Source organism: Alosa sapidissima, chromosome 9 (genome assembly GCF_018492685.1).
Source record: "Alosa sapidissima isolate fAloSap1 chromosome 9, fAloSap1.pri, whole genome shotgun sequence".
NCBI classification, from domain to species: domain Eukaryota; kingdom Metazoa; phylum Chordata; class Actinopteri; order Clupeiformes; family Clupeidae; genus Alosa; species Alosa sapidissima.
In genome coordinates, this window is record NC_055965.1 from 38,068,563 (window position 1) to 38,084,737 (window position 16,175).

Below are 16,175 nucleotides of genomic sequence, written 5' to 3' on the forward strand. Positions count from 1 at the left end.
ACAAGCCATATCCCCACTTCTAACGTTGAGCTGCCTGGCTTCAATGTAGCTCGTTTGGACAGAGACTGTAAACTTTCTGGCAAAAAGAAGGGAGGTGGACTGGTGCTGTACATTAACAATAGATGGTGCAACCCCGGACATGTTACAGTGAAGGAGACTGTATGCTGTAAGGATGTGGAGTTATTAGCGGTTAGTCTCCGTACATACTACATGCCGAGGGAGTTCTCGCACGCAATTGCTGTCTGTGTTTACGTTCCACCTCGAGCTCGTCCGGATACAGCGTGTGACGTCATCCACTCTACAATCGCAAGGCTTCAAACCCAACACACTGACGCCTTTTTTGTGATCTCTGGCGACTTCAATCACATAACACTGGATTCCACACTCACAAATTTTTACCAGTATGTTGACTGCCCTACAAGGAAAAACAGGACAATAGACCTCATGTATGCAAACGTGGAGAGAATGGAGAGGACTTGGAGGAGGTCACACAGTGCACAACTGACTACATGAACTTCTGCATGGACATTGTTGTTCCCACCAGAACTGTACGCTGCTTTCCCAACAACAAGCCTTGGATAAGCAGCAATGTCAAGACCCTTCTTAACAGGAAAAAGATGGCGTTCAGAGAGGGGGACATGGCAGAGCTGAGGCGCGTGCAAGGGGAACTCAAATTCAAGCTGAAGGAAGCTAAGGAGGATTACAGAAAGAAGGTGGAACAGAAGCTGTAGGAAAACAACTTGAAGGAGACATGGGACTGCATGAAGGTTATCACTGGCCTGAAGAAGAACAGCAGCTCTGTGGAGGGGGACCTGGACAGGGCGAACCAGTTGAACCACTTCTACAACAGGTTTGACTGCCCTGCTCCAGCTCCAATGGCGGTGGTCTGTCCACCATCCCCCAGTCCCCACCCTCACACCCCCTCAATACCAGCGCAACACTCACCTCCATCATCACAGGCTATCGTACCCCCACCATCACTGGATTTTGCACCCCTCCCCCACATGGCGATCAGGAACAACGAGGTGACAACGACCTCAGTCAACAGCCATCAGACACACAGATCCCAGATGCACCCCTCCCCCTCCCCTTACACCCCTCACCATTACAAAAGATCAAGTGACAGTCCAACTAAAGAAATTGCGCAGCAATAAAGCAGCTGGGCCTGACAGACTGTGCCCAAGGCTACTCAAGGCCTGTGCTGCTGAACTGGGGGAGCCACTGAAGCACATCTTCAATTTGAGCCTACGCCTTGGACAAGTTCCAACACTGTGGAAGACATCATGTCTCACCCCTGTCCCTAAGAAGCCACACCCTAGTGAGCTTAATGACTACAGACCTGTCGCTCTTACATCACATGTGATGAAGACAATGGAGCGATTGGTCTTAGGCATGCTCAGACCCCAGGTACGCCATGCACTAGACCCGTTACAGTTTGCTTACCAGGAGAAAGTGGGCGTGGACGATGCCATCACTTATCTTCTACACAGGATACACTATTTTATACGCTATTTTGCCTAGCGAACCGAACCGAAGCTCATGGCAGGCTAACAAGACATCCACATAAGTAACGTTACCACTAACGTCATGTAAACCACACAATAACAATAAGGCATGTTTCTGAAAGGCCTATTTGACAGAGTAGGGCCTAAGCATATTAGCAGAGAGGTTTTATTTTAAATTGTATAATTTTCAAAAAAGTATAATTATTGCAAGTTGCACTACTTTTTGTATTGGTTTTATACAAAATGTTTGTGAAATTTGCACAGTAAAAGTTCAGTATTTTGACTGCAATTGTTTTTGCATTCTGATTAGATTCTTCATTAGAATCATGAGTGGCTCTTTGTAAACAGCATCATTTTCTGGGGCCATGCAAACCTGCATTACCACTAGTGTGGAGTTATTCTACATCATGACAGTAAAATAGACCATCCTTAGTCAATGTACTGCAGCAATTCCTCTCTCAACCTGTAGAAAATGCTGAACATCTGATTATGCATGGAAAAAAAATACCGTCATATACCGTGAAACCGTAAGAATTTTGAAAAATACCGTGATATACATTTTTGGTCATACCGCCCAGCACTAGACTCACTCATTTGCACTATCACCATTGTACTACCACCATGACACTCATTCACACAGAGCACCTTACCATACCATACTATGCACAGAGAATCACAGGCCCAGTCCCTGCCTCAGTCATTGCAAGCGCCTCTGATTGATTAATCACCACTATGTGGACACTGTTTTTAGAATTGATTCAATATAGCACGAGTGAGAGTGGGGTTGGTCATGGATATTCCCACGGGTGTTGTTCGGCCGTAGCCACGAGGCCGGAGGCCAAATGGCGCAGGCAACAACAGCCGTGGGAATATCCATGACCAATCCCACGATCACGAGTGCTATATTGCTTTTATACAACGATTCTACCACAAACGAAATAATCTGAAAACACCCCATTATTGTTTAAAAATGTTAATTTCGACATCGTTCTTACACATCAAAAAATAGTTCCCTTTTCAATAGACAGCGTCTTGGTTGCTAGGTAACCAACATTCCAGACGCCTCGTTACGGGTCTTTGTGGTTTACATGTCTTCTTGAAAGAAATGTTGAAATCACATTCATATCTAGTATTGCTGCATGCATGTTACAAGGACACTGGGCCATGTCATGTAAGGGACATGGTACTGCAAAAAAACGGAAACATAGTCTACATTGCAGAACCACTCAACTTTATTAATGTATAGTGAATAAATGTTACACTACTGTGCACAGCCTGACGTGACGATGCTAGCACGTTAGCAGCGGTTAGCTAATTATGCTAACGTTAGTTATCTACAAGTCTCCTCCAAGTGACAATCATTTTATATGCAATGCTGAGAACAATTAGCATCCTCGTTTATCTTACTTACATTGAGTTGACTGTGTGGCTTAATCCAATGATGTGGTGAAGCACTGTTTCGTTATGGTTTGCTAAGGAGTAACCCATTGCTTAAAATATTGGAGAGCTGGGTGTCAAATCTTCGCATTGTATCGCATGGAGTGATTTATTATTAGCTGTGCTGAGTCTGAGTTGAAATGTCCAGGGATATTCCAACTCATGGAATGTCTCTTGGCCAATCAGAAACAAATAAATAGTTCCATAGAACCCAATTGTTGTATAATGTAGTCCAAGTGGTAATAAGTGTTAGTTAGTATAATTTGTAATTTGTATTTTAGTATATTGTTATATATTGTATTAAGTGTTAGTACAATTTGTATTTTAGTATATTCAGCATATTCTTTATCTTCTACTGTCCTTACTGCTTAGTTGTGTTTTTATATGATATACTTTAATTACTCTTTCTGCTGTTAAAGAATGTGTTTGTGTTGTCTGTATGCTGCTGAGACCTTGAATTTCCCCTGGGGATCAATAAAGTATCTATCTATCTATCTATCTATCTATCTATCTATCTATCTATCTATCTATCGATGCATCATCAGTCACACAGATGCATCAGTCACACAGATGCATCATCAGTCACACAGATGTATCAGTCACAGATGTATTAGTCACACAGATGCATCATCAGTCACACAGATGCATCAGTCACATAGATGCATCATCAGTCACAAAGATGCATCAGTCACACATACATGGACAAAGTCACATTATCACACCTGTGTGTGTGTGTGTGTACCTGTTGTGCATGCGTGTGTGTGCGTGCGTGTGTGGTTGATGTAACCCTGTACGTGCGTGTGTGTGTGTGCGTGCGTGTGTGTGTACCTGCTGTGTGTGTGTGTGTGTACCTGCTGTGTGTGTGTGTGTGTGTGTGTGTGTGTACCTGCTGTGTGTGCGTGTGTGTGTACCTGCTGTGTGTGCGTGTGTGGTGTGTGTGTGTGTATGCGTGTGTGTGTGTGTGTGTGTGTGTGTGTGTGTGTGTGTGTGTGTGTGTGTGTGTGCGCGTGCGCGTGCGCGCGCGCGCGTGTGCGTGTGCGTGTGCGTGCGTGCGTGCGTGTGTGTGTTGTGTGTGTGTACCTGCTGTGCGTATGTCCTGGTCCATGTCCTCCATGGTGAACCCCAGCTTACCTGTGTGTGTGTGTGTGTGTGTGTGTGTACCTGCTGTGCGTGTGTACCTGCTGTGCGCATGTCCTGGTCCATGTCCTCCATGGTGAACCCCAGCTTACCTGTGTGTGTGTGTGTGTGTGTGTGTGTACCTGCTGTGCGTGTGTACCTGCTGTGCGTATGTCCTGGTCCATGTCCTCCATGGTGAACCCCAGCTTACCTGTGTGTGTGTGTGTATGTGTGTGTGTGTGTACCTGCTGTGCGTGTGTACCTGCTGTGCGTATGTCCTGGTCCATGTCCTCCATGGTGAACCCCAGCTTACCTGTGTGTGTGTGTGTGTGTGTACCTGCTGTGCGTGTGTACCTGCTGTGCGTATGTCCTGGTCCATGTCCTCCATGGTGAACCCCAGCTTACCTGTGTGTGTGTGTGTGTGTGTGTGTGTGTGTGTGTGTGTGTGTGTGTGTGTGTGTGTGTGTGTACCTGCTGTGCGTATGTCCTGGTCCATGTCCTCCATGGTGAACCCCAGCTTACCTGTGTGTGTGTGTGTGTGTGTGTGTGTACCTGCTGTGCGTGTGTACCTGCTGTGCGTATGTCCTGGTCCATGTCCTCCATGGTGAACCCCAGCTTACCTGTGTGTGTGTGTGTGTGTGTGTGTGTGTGTACCTGCTGTGCGTGTGTGTGTGTGTGTACCTGCTGTGCGTATGTCCTGGTCCACGTCCTCCATGGTGAACCCCAGCTTACCTGTGTGTGTGTGTGTGTGTGTGTGTGTGTGTGTGTGTGTGTGTGTGTGTGTGTGTACCTGCTGTGCGTGTGTGTGTGTGTACCTGCTGTGCGTATGTCCTGGTCCATGTCCTCCATGGTGAACCCCAGCTTACCTGTGTGTGTGTGTGTGTGTGTGTGTGTGTGTGTGTGTGTGTGTGTGTGTGTGTGTGTGTGTACCTGCTGTGCGTATGTCCTGGTCCATGTCCTCCATGGTGAACCCCAGCTTGTGGAGAATCCCGAGTGCCCTCATTTCCCTCTGGGCTCTCCACACACTGCAGCGGGGATGCGCATCACAGTGTGTGCTCCATATCTGGCACTGCGCACACACACACACACGCGCACACACACACACAGGGTTATATCAAACACACACACACAGGGTTATATCAAACACACACACACACACACACACACACACACACAGAGGGTTATATCAAACACACACACACTACAGCGAGTATTCGCATCACAGTGTGTACTCCATATCTGGCACTGCACACACACACACACACACTAGGGCCTAGTCCACACGTACCAAACCGATCTTTTTTTCCTCCGTCTTCCCTGGAACCGCATCAAGAATATTTGCGTCCAAACGGATCCATCTCAACACGTTACTTCATACCCCAGGCCTATAGGTGGCACTGTTTCTTTACAGAAATTGACCAAAACTTGCAAAACGTGCACTTTAAAAACAGACAGAATAGGCCATGACAAAATGGCTAGTGCAAGGAAACCAGAATTGTTTGTGTGGACTGATGGTGAACTGTCAACTGTAAAACTAATAAACTTTATTTTACTGTTTGTGAAGGGTGCAGTCCCGTCCTTTATTTGGCTAACGCAGGTAGGCCTACTAATCACCTTTACTTTCTTTGGTTGTAGGATAGTCCGTGATTCACATTAGTTTTGGCTATCACCGCAATTAGGCTACTAAACGCAAGGCTTACCCAAGTTCTAGGCTATTCTGTCGCATTTATAATATTGCTATAAAACCTTCGTTAGTAACAGTCAATACTTTTGCCTGCATCAAATCGCGCATTTGCATTCAGTGTGCTACCATCGGCTTAACGTGAGTTCTAAGCGTCTTTGTATGCTTATATCTGATTTCACTCGACTGTGAATGCATGTATATATGTTGTAAGGCATGTAAAATAAATGAATGACACTGGCACTACGCACAAATTAATGTAGCCTAAACTTACACCGCACTTTCCTAATAACTTAAGTTCTCTCGCGTCACTGACCGTAGCTAGAATGCACCTGGAAAAACAGTGTTCAGTCCACCAAATCATAAGCTATCGGCGCTGCGCAGCACCAGTTGTGATATTTATCTTACGGAGTGTAATCGTAGGTAATGTCATGTATGAAAACTAGTATTGTTAGGCAATACTATAAGTGCAAGTCCAGGGCAGCTGAGGTGTGGCGATGACATCATCGATACGCAAGCAGGATGTGCGGTTTCGCTGTCTAAACGAATTCAAACGGGCTACGGTTTCAGATTTTTCCACTCTGGGACCAGGTTTCAAAAAAAGTGCGGTTTCGGGCAGTGCGTTTGCAGGATTCGTTTGGACGCTCGGCCAAGACGAAGCAAAACCTCGTTTAACCTAAAAAGCGTCTCCGTGTCTCCTCGTCTGCGATAATATCGTGATTGTTGTTTTAGCGATGTGCAAATGTACATTATCGAGTATTTATATTACTCCAGGAGGTGTAGCCCTATGCGAGAGAAGTCCCTGGTCGTAACTAGGGCTGGGACAACGCGTCGACTTAATTGATTACGTCGACGCAAAATATGCGCGTCGATTTGTCAGACCCAAACAAGTGCTCCCAAATATTTTGAATTTTACACCTTCACTGTTTCCCATACGTTGACTAGTCTGTGGTGGGGCGCTACGAAATCAAAACCGGCCGTCACACATTGATGTTTTATGTTGTACTATTTAAATTAAAGATCAGATAAAATCCTTTTATTGAGCTGCACTTTTTACGCACGCAGCCTTTCCTTGCCCCGCCCGCTCTCTCTCGTAACGAGCCCGCTGCCCCTCCTCTGCATGTTGATTGTTGAAGGATTGTTGTTGCCACATAGAAGCATTGCATAGAACACGGCTGGCTAAATTGCTATTAAATCCGCTTAGCATCGTGACAATGCTGTGCAAATTTGTTCAAAACAGCTGCAGTCAAGTTAACTCTGCTAAGGTCTTATCACAACATAGTACATTGAGGAGACTAAACTTAGTTAAGTTATGCAATTAAGCAGTATCGCAAAGCTAACGTTAGAATACTGTTGTATATGGATGTTGAGTTTAGCATGCTTACTTACAGCTGCTTGTCAATTTCATTACTCAGGGCTCATTTTATTGACTCTGACACTGAATGTTTGCAAAATCCCGATGTAAATGGAAAAGTGTTTTACAAGACTCAAAAGTGCTTGTCCCAAGGAGAAGTTTACAAACCGTTATTTGAACTAACTACGTTATAAATTGCATCCACACATCAGCAGCCTTTTAACTGCGTTAGTGTTAAAATTGCAATGGTTCCCTCACAAACGTCTTAAAGTGACAGGCACTCAATTAGACCTATACACTACTGAACTTTATTGAATGCTACCTCTGACTAAGAATGCATTACTTTGCACATGTATAGTCTTTTATTTAGGAATTTTAAGAGCAATAAACATATATTGCAATGTTAAGGAATTCATGTTTTTTGATTCAGATATAGAAATCAACATGTGTTGCTATTAGTCAATTAATGGGGAGATAATCGAATCGAAATCGAATCGGACTGAAAAAATGAAACGTTAGATTGATCGATTAAAAAATAATCTTTTATCCCAGCCCTAGTCCCTGGCTGCAGCAGAGCAAGTGTCACACGATCACTAGTCCACATTGTCACATGCACGCCTAATGTTTATTTTGTGCAGCGAGATGTAGGCTACTTGGGATTTTGCCACACACACAAGTGGGGGCAGAATTGGAAATTTGTCAGAGTGACAATGCATTGGTTGATTTGGTTAAAAAGTCACAGGTTAGGTTATTGGTTATTATTGTATTGATGCTATTCATAAATAATGAGCTGTAAAGTAACTCAGACTTTTACAAATTTCTTTTAAATGACATCGACTAATTATCGTTATCATCAAAATCACAAAAAATATCAAGATATTATTTTTTGTCCATATCGCCCACCCCTAACACACACACACACACACAGGGTTATATCAAAAACACACACAGGGTTATATCAAACACGCACGCACACAGGGTTACATCAACCACACACACACTACAACAAGGATGCGCATGTAAATGTAACTCAGTAACTTCTAGGCCAAGTATACTGGCATATACAAGAACACACTCAGCACACAGTGAACACACAGTGAGGTGAAGCACACACTTATTCCGGCGCAGTGAGCTGCCTGCAACAACAGCGGCACTCGGGGAGCAGTGAGGGGTTAGGTGCCTTGCTCAAGGGCACTTCAGCTGTGCTGGTCGGGGTTCGAACCGGCAACCCTCCGGTTACAAGTCTGAAGCCCTAACCAGTAGGCCAGTGTGTGTGTGTGTGTGTGTGTGTGTGTGTGTGTGTGTGTGTGTCTTACCTCAGACGCCAGTGTATCACACACATAACAGAAGCACTGTTCACAGTAAGACTCGTTCCCCAGCTCGTGACCTGACGTCTCCCTATCACACACACACACACACATTAATAAACCAATTTGATCTTTTTTTGTCTGTGTGTGTATATGCGTGTTAGTGTGTGTGTACGTGCATGCGTGTGTGTGTGCATGTGCATGCGTGCATGCGTGTGTGTGTGTGGAGATTGTCATTTATGTCACTATCAGAGTGTGCGCTTTATTTCAAAGGGTCAATAGTTAAACCATCTAAAAATATCAATGTTTAGGTTTTACAAAACTAACTAGGTTTCGGAGCCTTGTTTCTGATTGGTGGAACTGAAGCGGGGTGGGCGGAGCCTTGTTTCTGATTGGTGGAACTGCAGCAGGGGAGGGCAGGACTGCTGTTTGATTGGTGCAGGACTGCTGTTTGACTGCTGTTTGATTGGTGCAGGGGAGGGGTGGGCGGGACTGCTGTTTGATTGGTGCAGGGGTGGGCGGGACTGCTGTTTGATTGGTGCAGGGGAGGGGTGGGCGGGACTGCTGTTTGATTGGTGCAGGGGTGGGCGGGACTGCTGTTTGATTGGTGCAGGGGTGGGCGGGAGAGCTGTTTGATTGGTGCAGGGGTGGGCGGGACTGCTGTTTGATTGGTGCAGTACCTGAAAGGATGGGCGGAGCAATCGGATCGAGCGTGGGGAAGCACCGCCCCTTTCTGGGCGTAGGTGATCGCCAGGTCATCATCCACCACTTCAACTGCTCCTTCCTTTTGGACCACTACACACACACAGTTATATACACACACACAGTTATATACACACACACACACACACACACACACACACACACACACACACACACACACACACACACAGGTCATCATCCACCACTTCAACTGCTCCTTCCTTTTGGACCAGTACACACACACACACACACACACACAGTTATATATATACACACACACACACAGTTATATATACACATACACACACACAGTTATATATATACACACACACACACAGTTATATATACACACACACACACACACCAGGTCATCATCCACCACTTCAACTGCTCCTTCCTTTTGGACCACTACACACACACACACACACACACACACAGTTATATATACACACACACACACACACAGGTCATCATCCACCACTTCAACTGCTCCTTCCTTTTGGACCACTACACACACACAGTTATATACACACACACACACACACACACACAGGTCATCATCCACCACTTCAACTGCTCCTTCCTTTTGGACCACTACACACACACACACACACACAGTTATATATACACACACACAGTTATATACACACACACAGGTCATATATACACACACACAGTTATATACACACACACAGGTCATCATCCACCACTTCAACTGCTCCTTCCTTTTGGACCACTACACACACACACACACACACACACACACACACACACACACACACACACCAGGTCATCATCCACCACTTCAACTGCTCCTTCCTTTTGGACCACTACACACACACACACAGTTATATACACACACACACAGTTATATACACACTAGGGGTGTAACGGTTCATGTATTCGTATTGAACCGAAACGGTACGGGCGTCACGGTTCGGTGCATGAATTTACACGGAGAATACACGGTATAAAAATACATAAAACTCGTGTGCGGATTAATTAATGTCATGCGCAATTACTGTTAAGTAGCCTACCGTACGAGAGTTACGGGAGTTCTTTAGTGACACCTAATCTGTAGCCTCGCCTTAGCTCTGAAGCTCTGATTGGCGCCTATGTTTTTTTTTTTTTTTTGTCAGGTAGTCGGTTGAGTCAGTCAGTCAGAGATAGCAGCACTAAGGTGGCGACCCACAAGAGTTAGAGGATCCGCTGGTCTCTTTAAGATCGCAAGTTTGAGAACTTCAGTTACAGTTACAGGCGAGCGAGAGAGTGGTGGATAAGATGAAACTGTGTGTCGGCGTTGTTCAGCAGTTGTTGGGTATGTGAGTGGAAATATAACATGCTACACATATTCAAAGCCAACACCCAGATGATAGGCTACCAATCACCGAAACGAGAAAAAAAAACTTCCCCTGCGCTTCACAAGCCTTTGGATACACATACAAATAGGGCCAAAACCTATGGCTTAAATTAAATGATTTCGTAATGACAGAGCTATGTAAATCGCTTGGTAATTACCTTTATGTTGGGGTAACTTGTAACTTCTCACATGAGCAGCTGGTAGTGTTAAGTGCATGGACAGTAACAGAAAGTGTCAACGCTAACCAGGCTAATAAACAAACCATGCTACGGTGAGTTAACGTGGAAGGGCAAAGTCACGTGACTTGTAGTTGTAGTCTGTTTATGAAATGAAAGGAGCAATTTCGTTTTTTAAAAGAAGGCAAAATAGTGTGATATTTTCACAGTTAGTAGGCTAGATTATTCCTGTACACACACTGAAAAATATTGAGGCAAATTGTAGACCCTTCCATATACAACTAAACACAGATGTTGAAGGTCTTGCTTAAGTGGATTTTTAAAAATTATTATTCTATTCTATCTAATTTGCACTTTCAGAAATAAGAGATGCTGTAGGCCTATTTTCAGTTTTATAGCTGATTGTCTTATTTTGTTTACAAGTTACACGAGTCTGGGTACTTATTGTACTGTTTAGCCTACATCTTACACACTTCAGGCTGTTGCAGATAGCTCAGGGAAGAGACTGTATGACACTAGGTGGTACAGCCTGAGACATGCACAATAAAAAAAAAATGCTTACTGCATTTTTGTTTTGCTTTTCCCTCAATTGTACCGAACTCGTACCGAACCGTGATGTCCGAACCGAGGTATGAACCGAACCGTGACTTCTGTGTATCGTTACACCCCTAATACACACACACACACACACACAGGGTTATATCAAACACTCAAACACACGCACGCACACACACACACACACACACACACACACACACACACACACACAGTTATATATACACACACACAGTTATATATACACACACACACACACACCAGGTCATCATCCACCACTTCAACTGCTCCTTCCTTTTGGACCACTACACACACACACAGTTATATATACACACACACACAGTTATATACACACACAGTTATATATACACACACACAGTTATATACACACACACACAGTTATATACACACACACTAGGGGTGTAACGGTACACAGAAGTCACGGTTCGGTTCATACCTCGGTTCGGACATCACGGTTCGGTACGAGTTCGGTACAATGGAGGGAAAAGCAAAACAAAAATGCAGAAAGCATTTTTTTTGTACATGTCTCAGGCTGTACCACCTAGTGTCATACAGTCTCTTCCCTGAGCTATCTGCAACAGCCTGAAGTGTGTAAGATGTAGGCTAAACAGTACAATAAGTACCCAGACTCCATCTGTAACTTGTAAACAAAATAAGACAATCAGCTATAAAACTGAAAATAGGCCTACAGCATCTTATTTCTGAAAGTGCAAATAGAATAATGATTTTTAAAAATCCACTGTGTTTAGTTGTATATGGAAGGGTCTACAATTTGCCTCAATACTTTTTTTTATTGTGTTTAAAGTAGCCTACTAACTGTGAAAATATCACACTATTTTGCCTTTTTAAAAAAAACGAAATTGCTCCTTTCATTTCAACAGACTACAACTAGAAGTCACGTGACTTTGCCCTTTGACGTTAACTCACCGTAGCATGGTTTGTTTAGTTAGCGTTGTCACTTTATTTTACTGTCTATGCACTTAACACTACCAGCTCCTCATGTGAGAAGTTACAAGTTACCTTTATGTTGGGGTAATTACCACGCGATTTACATAGCTTTCTGTCATTACGAAATCATTTAATTTAAGCCATAGGTTTTGGCCCTATTTGTATGTGTATCCAAAGGCTGCTGAAGCGCAGGGGAAGTTTTTTCCCCTCGTTACAGTGACTGGTAGCCTACATCATCTGGGTGATGGCTTCGAATATGTGTAGCATTTTTTCCACTCACATACCCAACAACTGCTGAACAACGCCAACACACAGTTTCATCTTATCCACCACTATTTCGCCTGTACTAACGTTACTGTAACTGAAGTTCTCAAACTTGCGATCTTAAAGAGACCAGCGGATCCTCTAACTCTTGTGGGTCTAACCTTAGTGCTGCTAATGACTGACGGACTCGACCGACGACCTGACAAAAAAAACATAGGCGCCAATCAGAGCTTCAGAGCTAAGGCGAGGCTACAGATTAGCGTTAGGTGTCACTAAAGAACTCCCGTAACTCTCGTACGGTAGGCTACTTAACAGTAATTGCGCATGACATTAATTAATCCGCACACGAGTTTTATGTATTTTTATACCGTGTATTCTCCGTGTAAATTCATGCACCGAACCGTGACGCCCGTACTGTTTCGGTTCAATACGAATACATGAACCGTTACACCCCTAACACACACACACACACACAGTTATATATACACACACACACACACAGTTATATACACACACACACACAGTTATATACACACACACACAGACACACACCAGGTCATCATCCACCACTTCAACTGCTCCTTCCTTTTGGACCACTACACACACACACACAGTTATACACACACACACACACAGTTATTTATACACACACACACACACACACAGTTATTTATACACACACACACAGTTATACATACACACACACACAGTTATACACAAACACACACACAGGTCATCATCCACCATTTCAACTGCTCCTGCCTTTTGGACCACTACAAACACACACTTACCGATTTCCGGCTCCCATCGACTTCCATTGAACACATGTAAACAAAACGTCAATTATGTGCTCAAACTAACACCGCTAACTTTCACTTTGATAACAAACTATATATATATATATATATATATATATATATATATATATATACATATATACACACACACACACACAGCAAAAATAACAGAATTTGGATCAAGCAGGAGAAATTTCGTGCAAACTGTCAGCCCCTAAGACTGCGCCCATTGGCTAAATTTATGGTTGTTTAATGTTGAATGTCAGAGTAATTACATTCCAAAACGTACCTTAATGATACTCCACAATTTATAAAGGAACGAAGTTTAAAAAGAAAAACACAATATATCTGATGGATTACACGAATAATTGATAAGGAAGTACAAGATAATTCGACGGTCGCTTCTTTTCTAATAAATATAATGGGATACATTACATATTTCAGGTCACTAGATGGCGGCATTTCACTGCACTTTGGGCCTTTTTTGGATGTAAAAGCAAGCAGTGAAATTGCGCCATCTGGTGGCCGTGCAGCGCAATAGCGTCATGAAATATTTAAGTTAACAGGAACTTACGGTAGTGTAGAAATCTGGGGTATTTCTGTATGTATTCTGATGTGTTCATCTGTGTTACTTTTTGTGTGTAGTAGAGACGTGGAGAGGTACATGCCATTGTTTGTGTCTGCACATAGGATTTACCATCAACAGGTCAGACTGCCATGTTCCTGGCCGTAGTCATAGCATGGGCAGAATGAGATATCACCTTGTTATTCTGTTTTCAGGGCTAGTACTTTTCCTATTATTTTTGAGCTATGGCTGGTACCTTCCACGTTGGCATGATTTACGTTGACATGATTTTAGTATAACAGGCTTTGTCTCAGGTTTGGACTTCGAGACGGATCGAGGAAGCGACTCGGGGAGCATCTTATGCCAAGACGCTCAGCAGCAGCCCGCTTCTACTAACTACCACACCTGTTAGACTCTGTGCAGTTTTACTGTTTGAGACTTAGCCTGTGCTCGGTTAGTGAGTGTTGTACCATCTACAATAAATTCTTTTAATCACCGATCCTGATCCAGCCGTCAAGCTTTATTGACCATCTTCAGTACAGACATCAGAACTAAAACACAACGCAAAACGATCGTGAATCCAACAGTAGAAATCTTGTTTTTTCTTACTAATTATCCGTGTAATCCCTCTGATATATTGTGTTTTTCCTTTTAAACTTCGTATATAAATTGTGATGTAATATGAAGGTATGTTTTTGAATGTTATTACTCTGACAAGTGAAGGATAACGGCCGCCAGAGTAACCTTACGTGACTCATGGACAATGGGAAATGCAAAGCACTCCCAGTCACGCAGCGGCAAGTTTCTTACTCCCGAGATTTCTCCACGTTGCTTGATCCAAATTATGTTATTTTTGCTGTATATATGTTGTATGAGAATGTAGTTTGTTATCAAAGTGAAATGGTTGCTGGCATAAGTTAGCGGCGTTAGTTTGAGCACATAATTGACGTTTTGTTTACATGTGTTCAATGGAAGTCAATGGGAGCCGCAAATCGGTAAATAGCGGTGACCAAAGAATATTTCTCCGGACAGCGAGACGGCGGTCTTCATGAGCGAGCGCACCGTGCGAGTCAGCAGGACTTACCTGGCGGCGCCTCCTCTTCCACGACCAACACGGAGGGCTCGGTGTCCGACTCGTCTTCGCTGCTGCTGAGAATGATGACGCTGTCCATTCGCGATGCTTTCACACGAACACCGACTCAGTTTCAAACTTCTGCGCCAACTCTGCCCGGAAGCGGCAACAGGTCCGTGCTGGGAGAGCGTCACTCTTCCTCGTGGAGCGTGCGTGGAGAGTCCCCTCTTCCTGTACGCGGCTACTGCCCTCTGCCGGCCAAGTAGCGCGAATGGACAGCGTTATCATCCTCACCAGGAGGGAAGACGAGTCGATAGGCGAAATGGCACTGTGCATCACCCTAATAATACCGTACGGCAATTCCACGGAAAATTGACCTTTTGTCACATCCATAAGGCCAGTGAAATGCCTTGGCATTTGTATGATGTGAACGATAACAAATAACATTCAGTTTTTGTGCATTTTCTCTCATGTACATTCTTCAGCCAAAAGTAGGAAATCCTCAAATTTTATGTAGTCATTCACATCATACCATACTATCACATTTTATTGGCGTTATGGATGTTACAAAAAACGTAATTTGCCATGGAATTGCCCCATACCAACAGTGAGGTTTGGAGGTGGAGGCATCATGGTGTGGGGCTGTTTTATCTCATGGTACTGGCAGACTTCATACAGTCAAAGGAATGAAGAATGGAGCCATTTATTTCTGGGAAAATCTTGCCATCCACCAGGTTCATGAAGTTGTGATGTGGGCAGGGCTCAACAAATATATAATAATTCACCTCAACTGAGAAGTTAACAAAAAATATTCCACTATTCCACAAGTTAACAAAAACAGAAAGAAAGAAATGTAGCCTATCCCACGCTTCCACAAAGAGGCATATTGAACTAATGTTTAGGCTACATGTTATTTGCATGGGTAGGCTATATTGTTGTTTGGTGATTTAGCCTACTCCTTTACTACACCCTCTTCTGAGCAAACAAGGCATATAGGTTTATCATGTAGCATAATTGCTCTTTCTTACATTAAATAACTTTAATTACACCTCATAATGCTGTAAACTCAACAAATTACCATTTTTAGTCCTTTACAGCCTATAAAATGCCTTGAAACTTTGTGCATAATAATTTGGAACAGTGCATTTTGAGTTTTTTATTTTTGAAAATAAATACTGTTATCATTGGGAGGTTTGTTCAATAAAAATTGAATTATACTCGGTCGATGACTTGAAATTTATACTGACTGTCATTTGCATCAACCATTTAGGACAATCTGAGAAAAATGTAATTTGCATAATAATTTGGAACGCAG

At 43.5% G+C, this 16,175-nt stretch overlaps 1 protein-coding gene across 13 annotated transcripts in view; it reads right to left on the reverse strand.

The window, feature by feature from the left end:
* zgc:112980 (uncharacterized protein LOC503706 homolog) overlaps nt 1–15,113 on the reverse strand; it is a 49,817-nt gene extending 34,704 nt beyond the window's left edge. For 7 of the 13 annotated variants that reach the window (XM_042104230.1, XM_042104228.1, XM_042104227.1 and 4 more), the window contains exons 1-4: nt 14,873–15,110; nt 9,081–9,195; nt 8,410–8,491; nt 4,989–5,127 (exon numbers count right to left, since the gene is read on the reverse strand). In XM_042104230.1, coding sequence (XP_041960164.1) covers nt 4,989–5,127; nt 8,410–8,491; nt 9,081–9,195; nt 14,873–14,960 — 424 coding nt within the window. In that variant the 5' untranslated portion in view covers nt 14,961–15,110. Of the gene's footprint in view, nt 1–4,022; nt 4,066–4,988; nt 5,128–8,409; nt 8,492–9,080; nt 9,196–14,872 lie in introns of those variants that run through there. The other 6 variants (XR_006034044.1, XR_006034045.1, XM_042104224.1 and 3 more) reach the window with 4 other exon arrangements.
* Nucleotides 15,114–16,175: the final 1,062 nt, after the last annotated feature.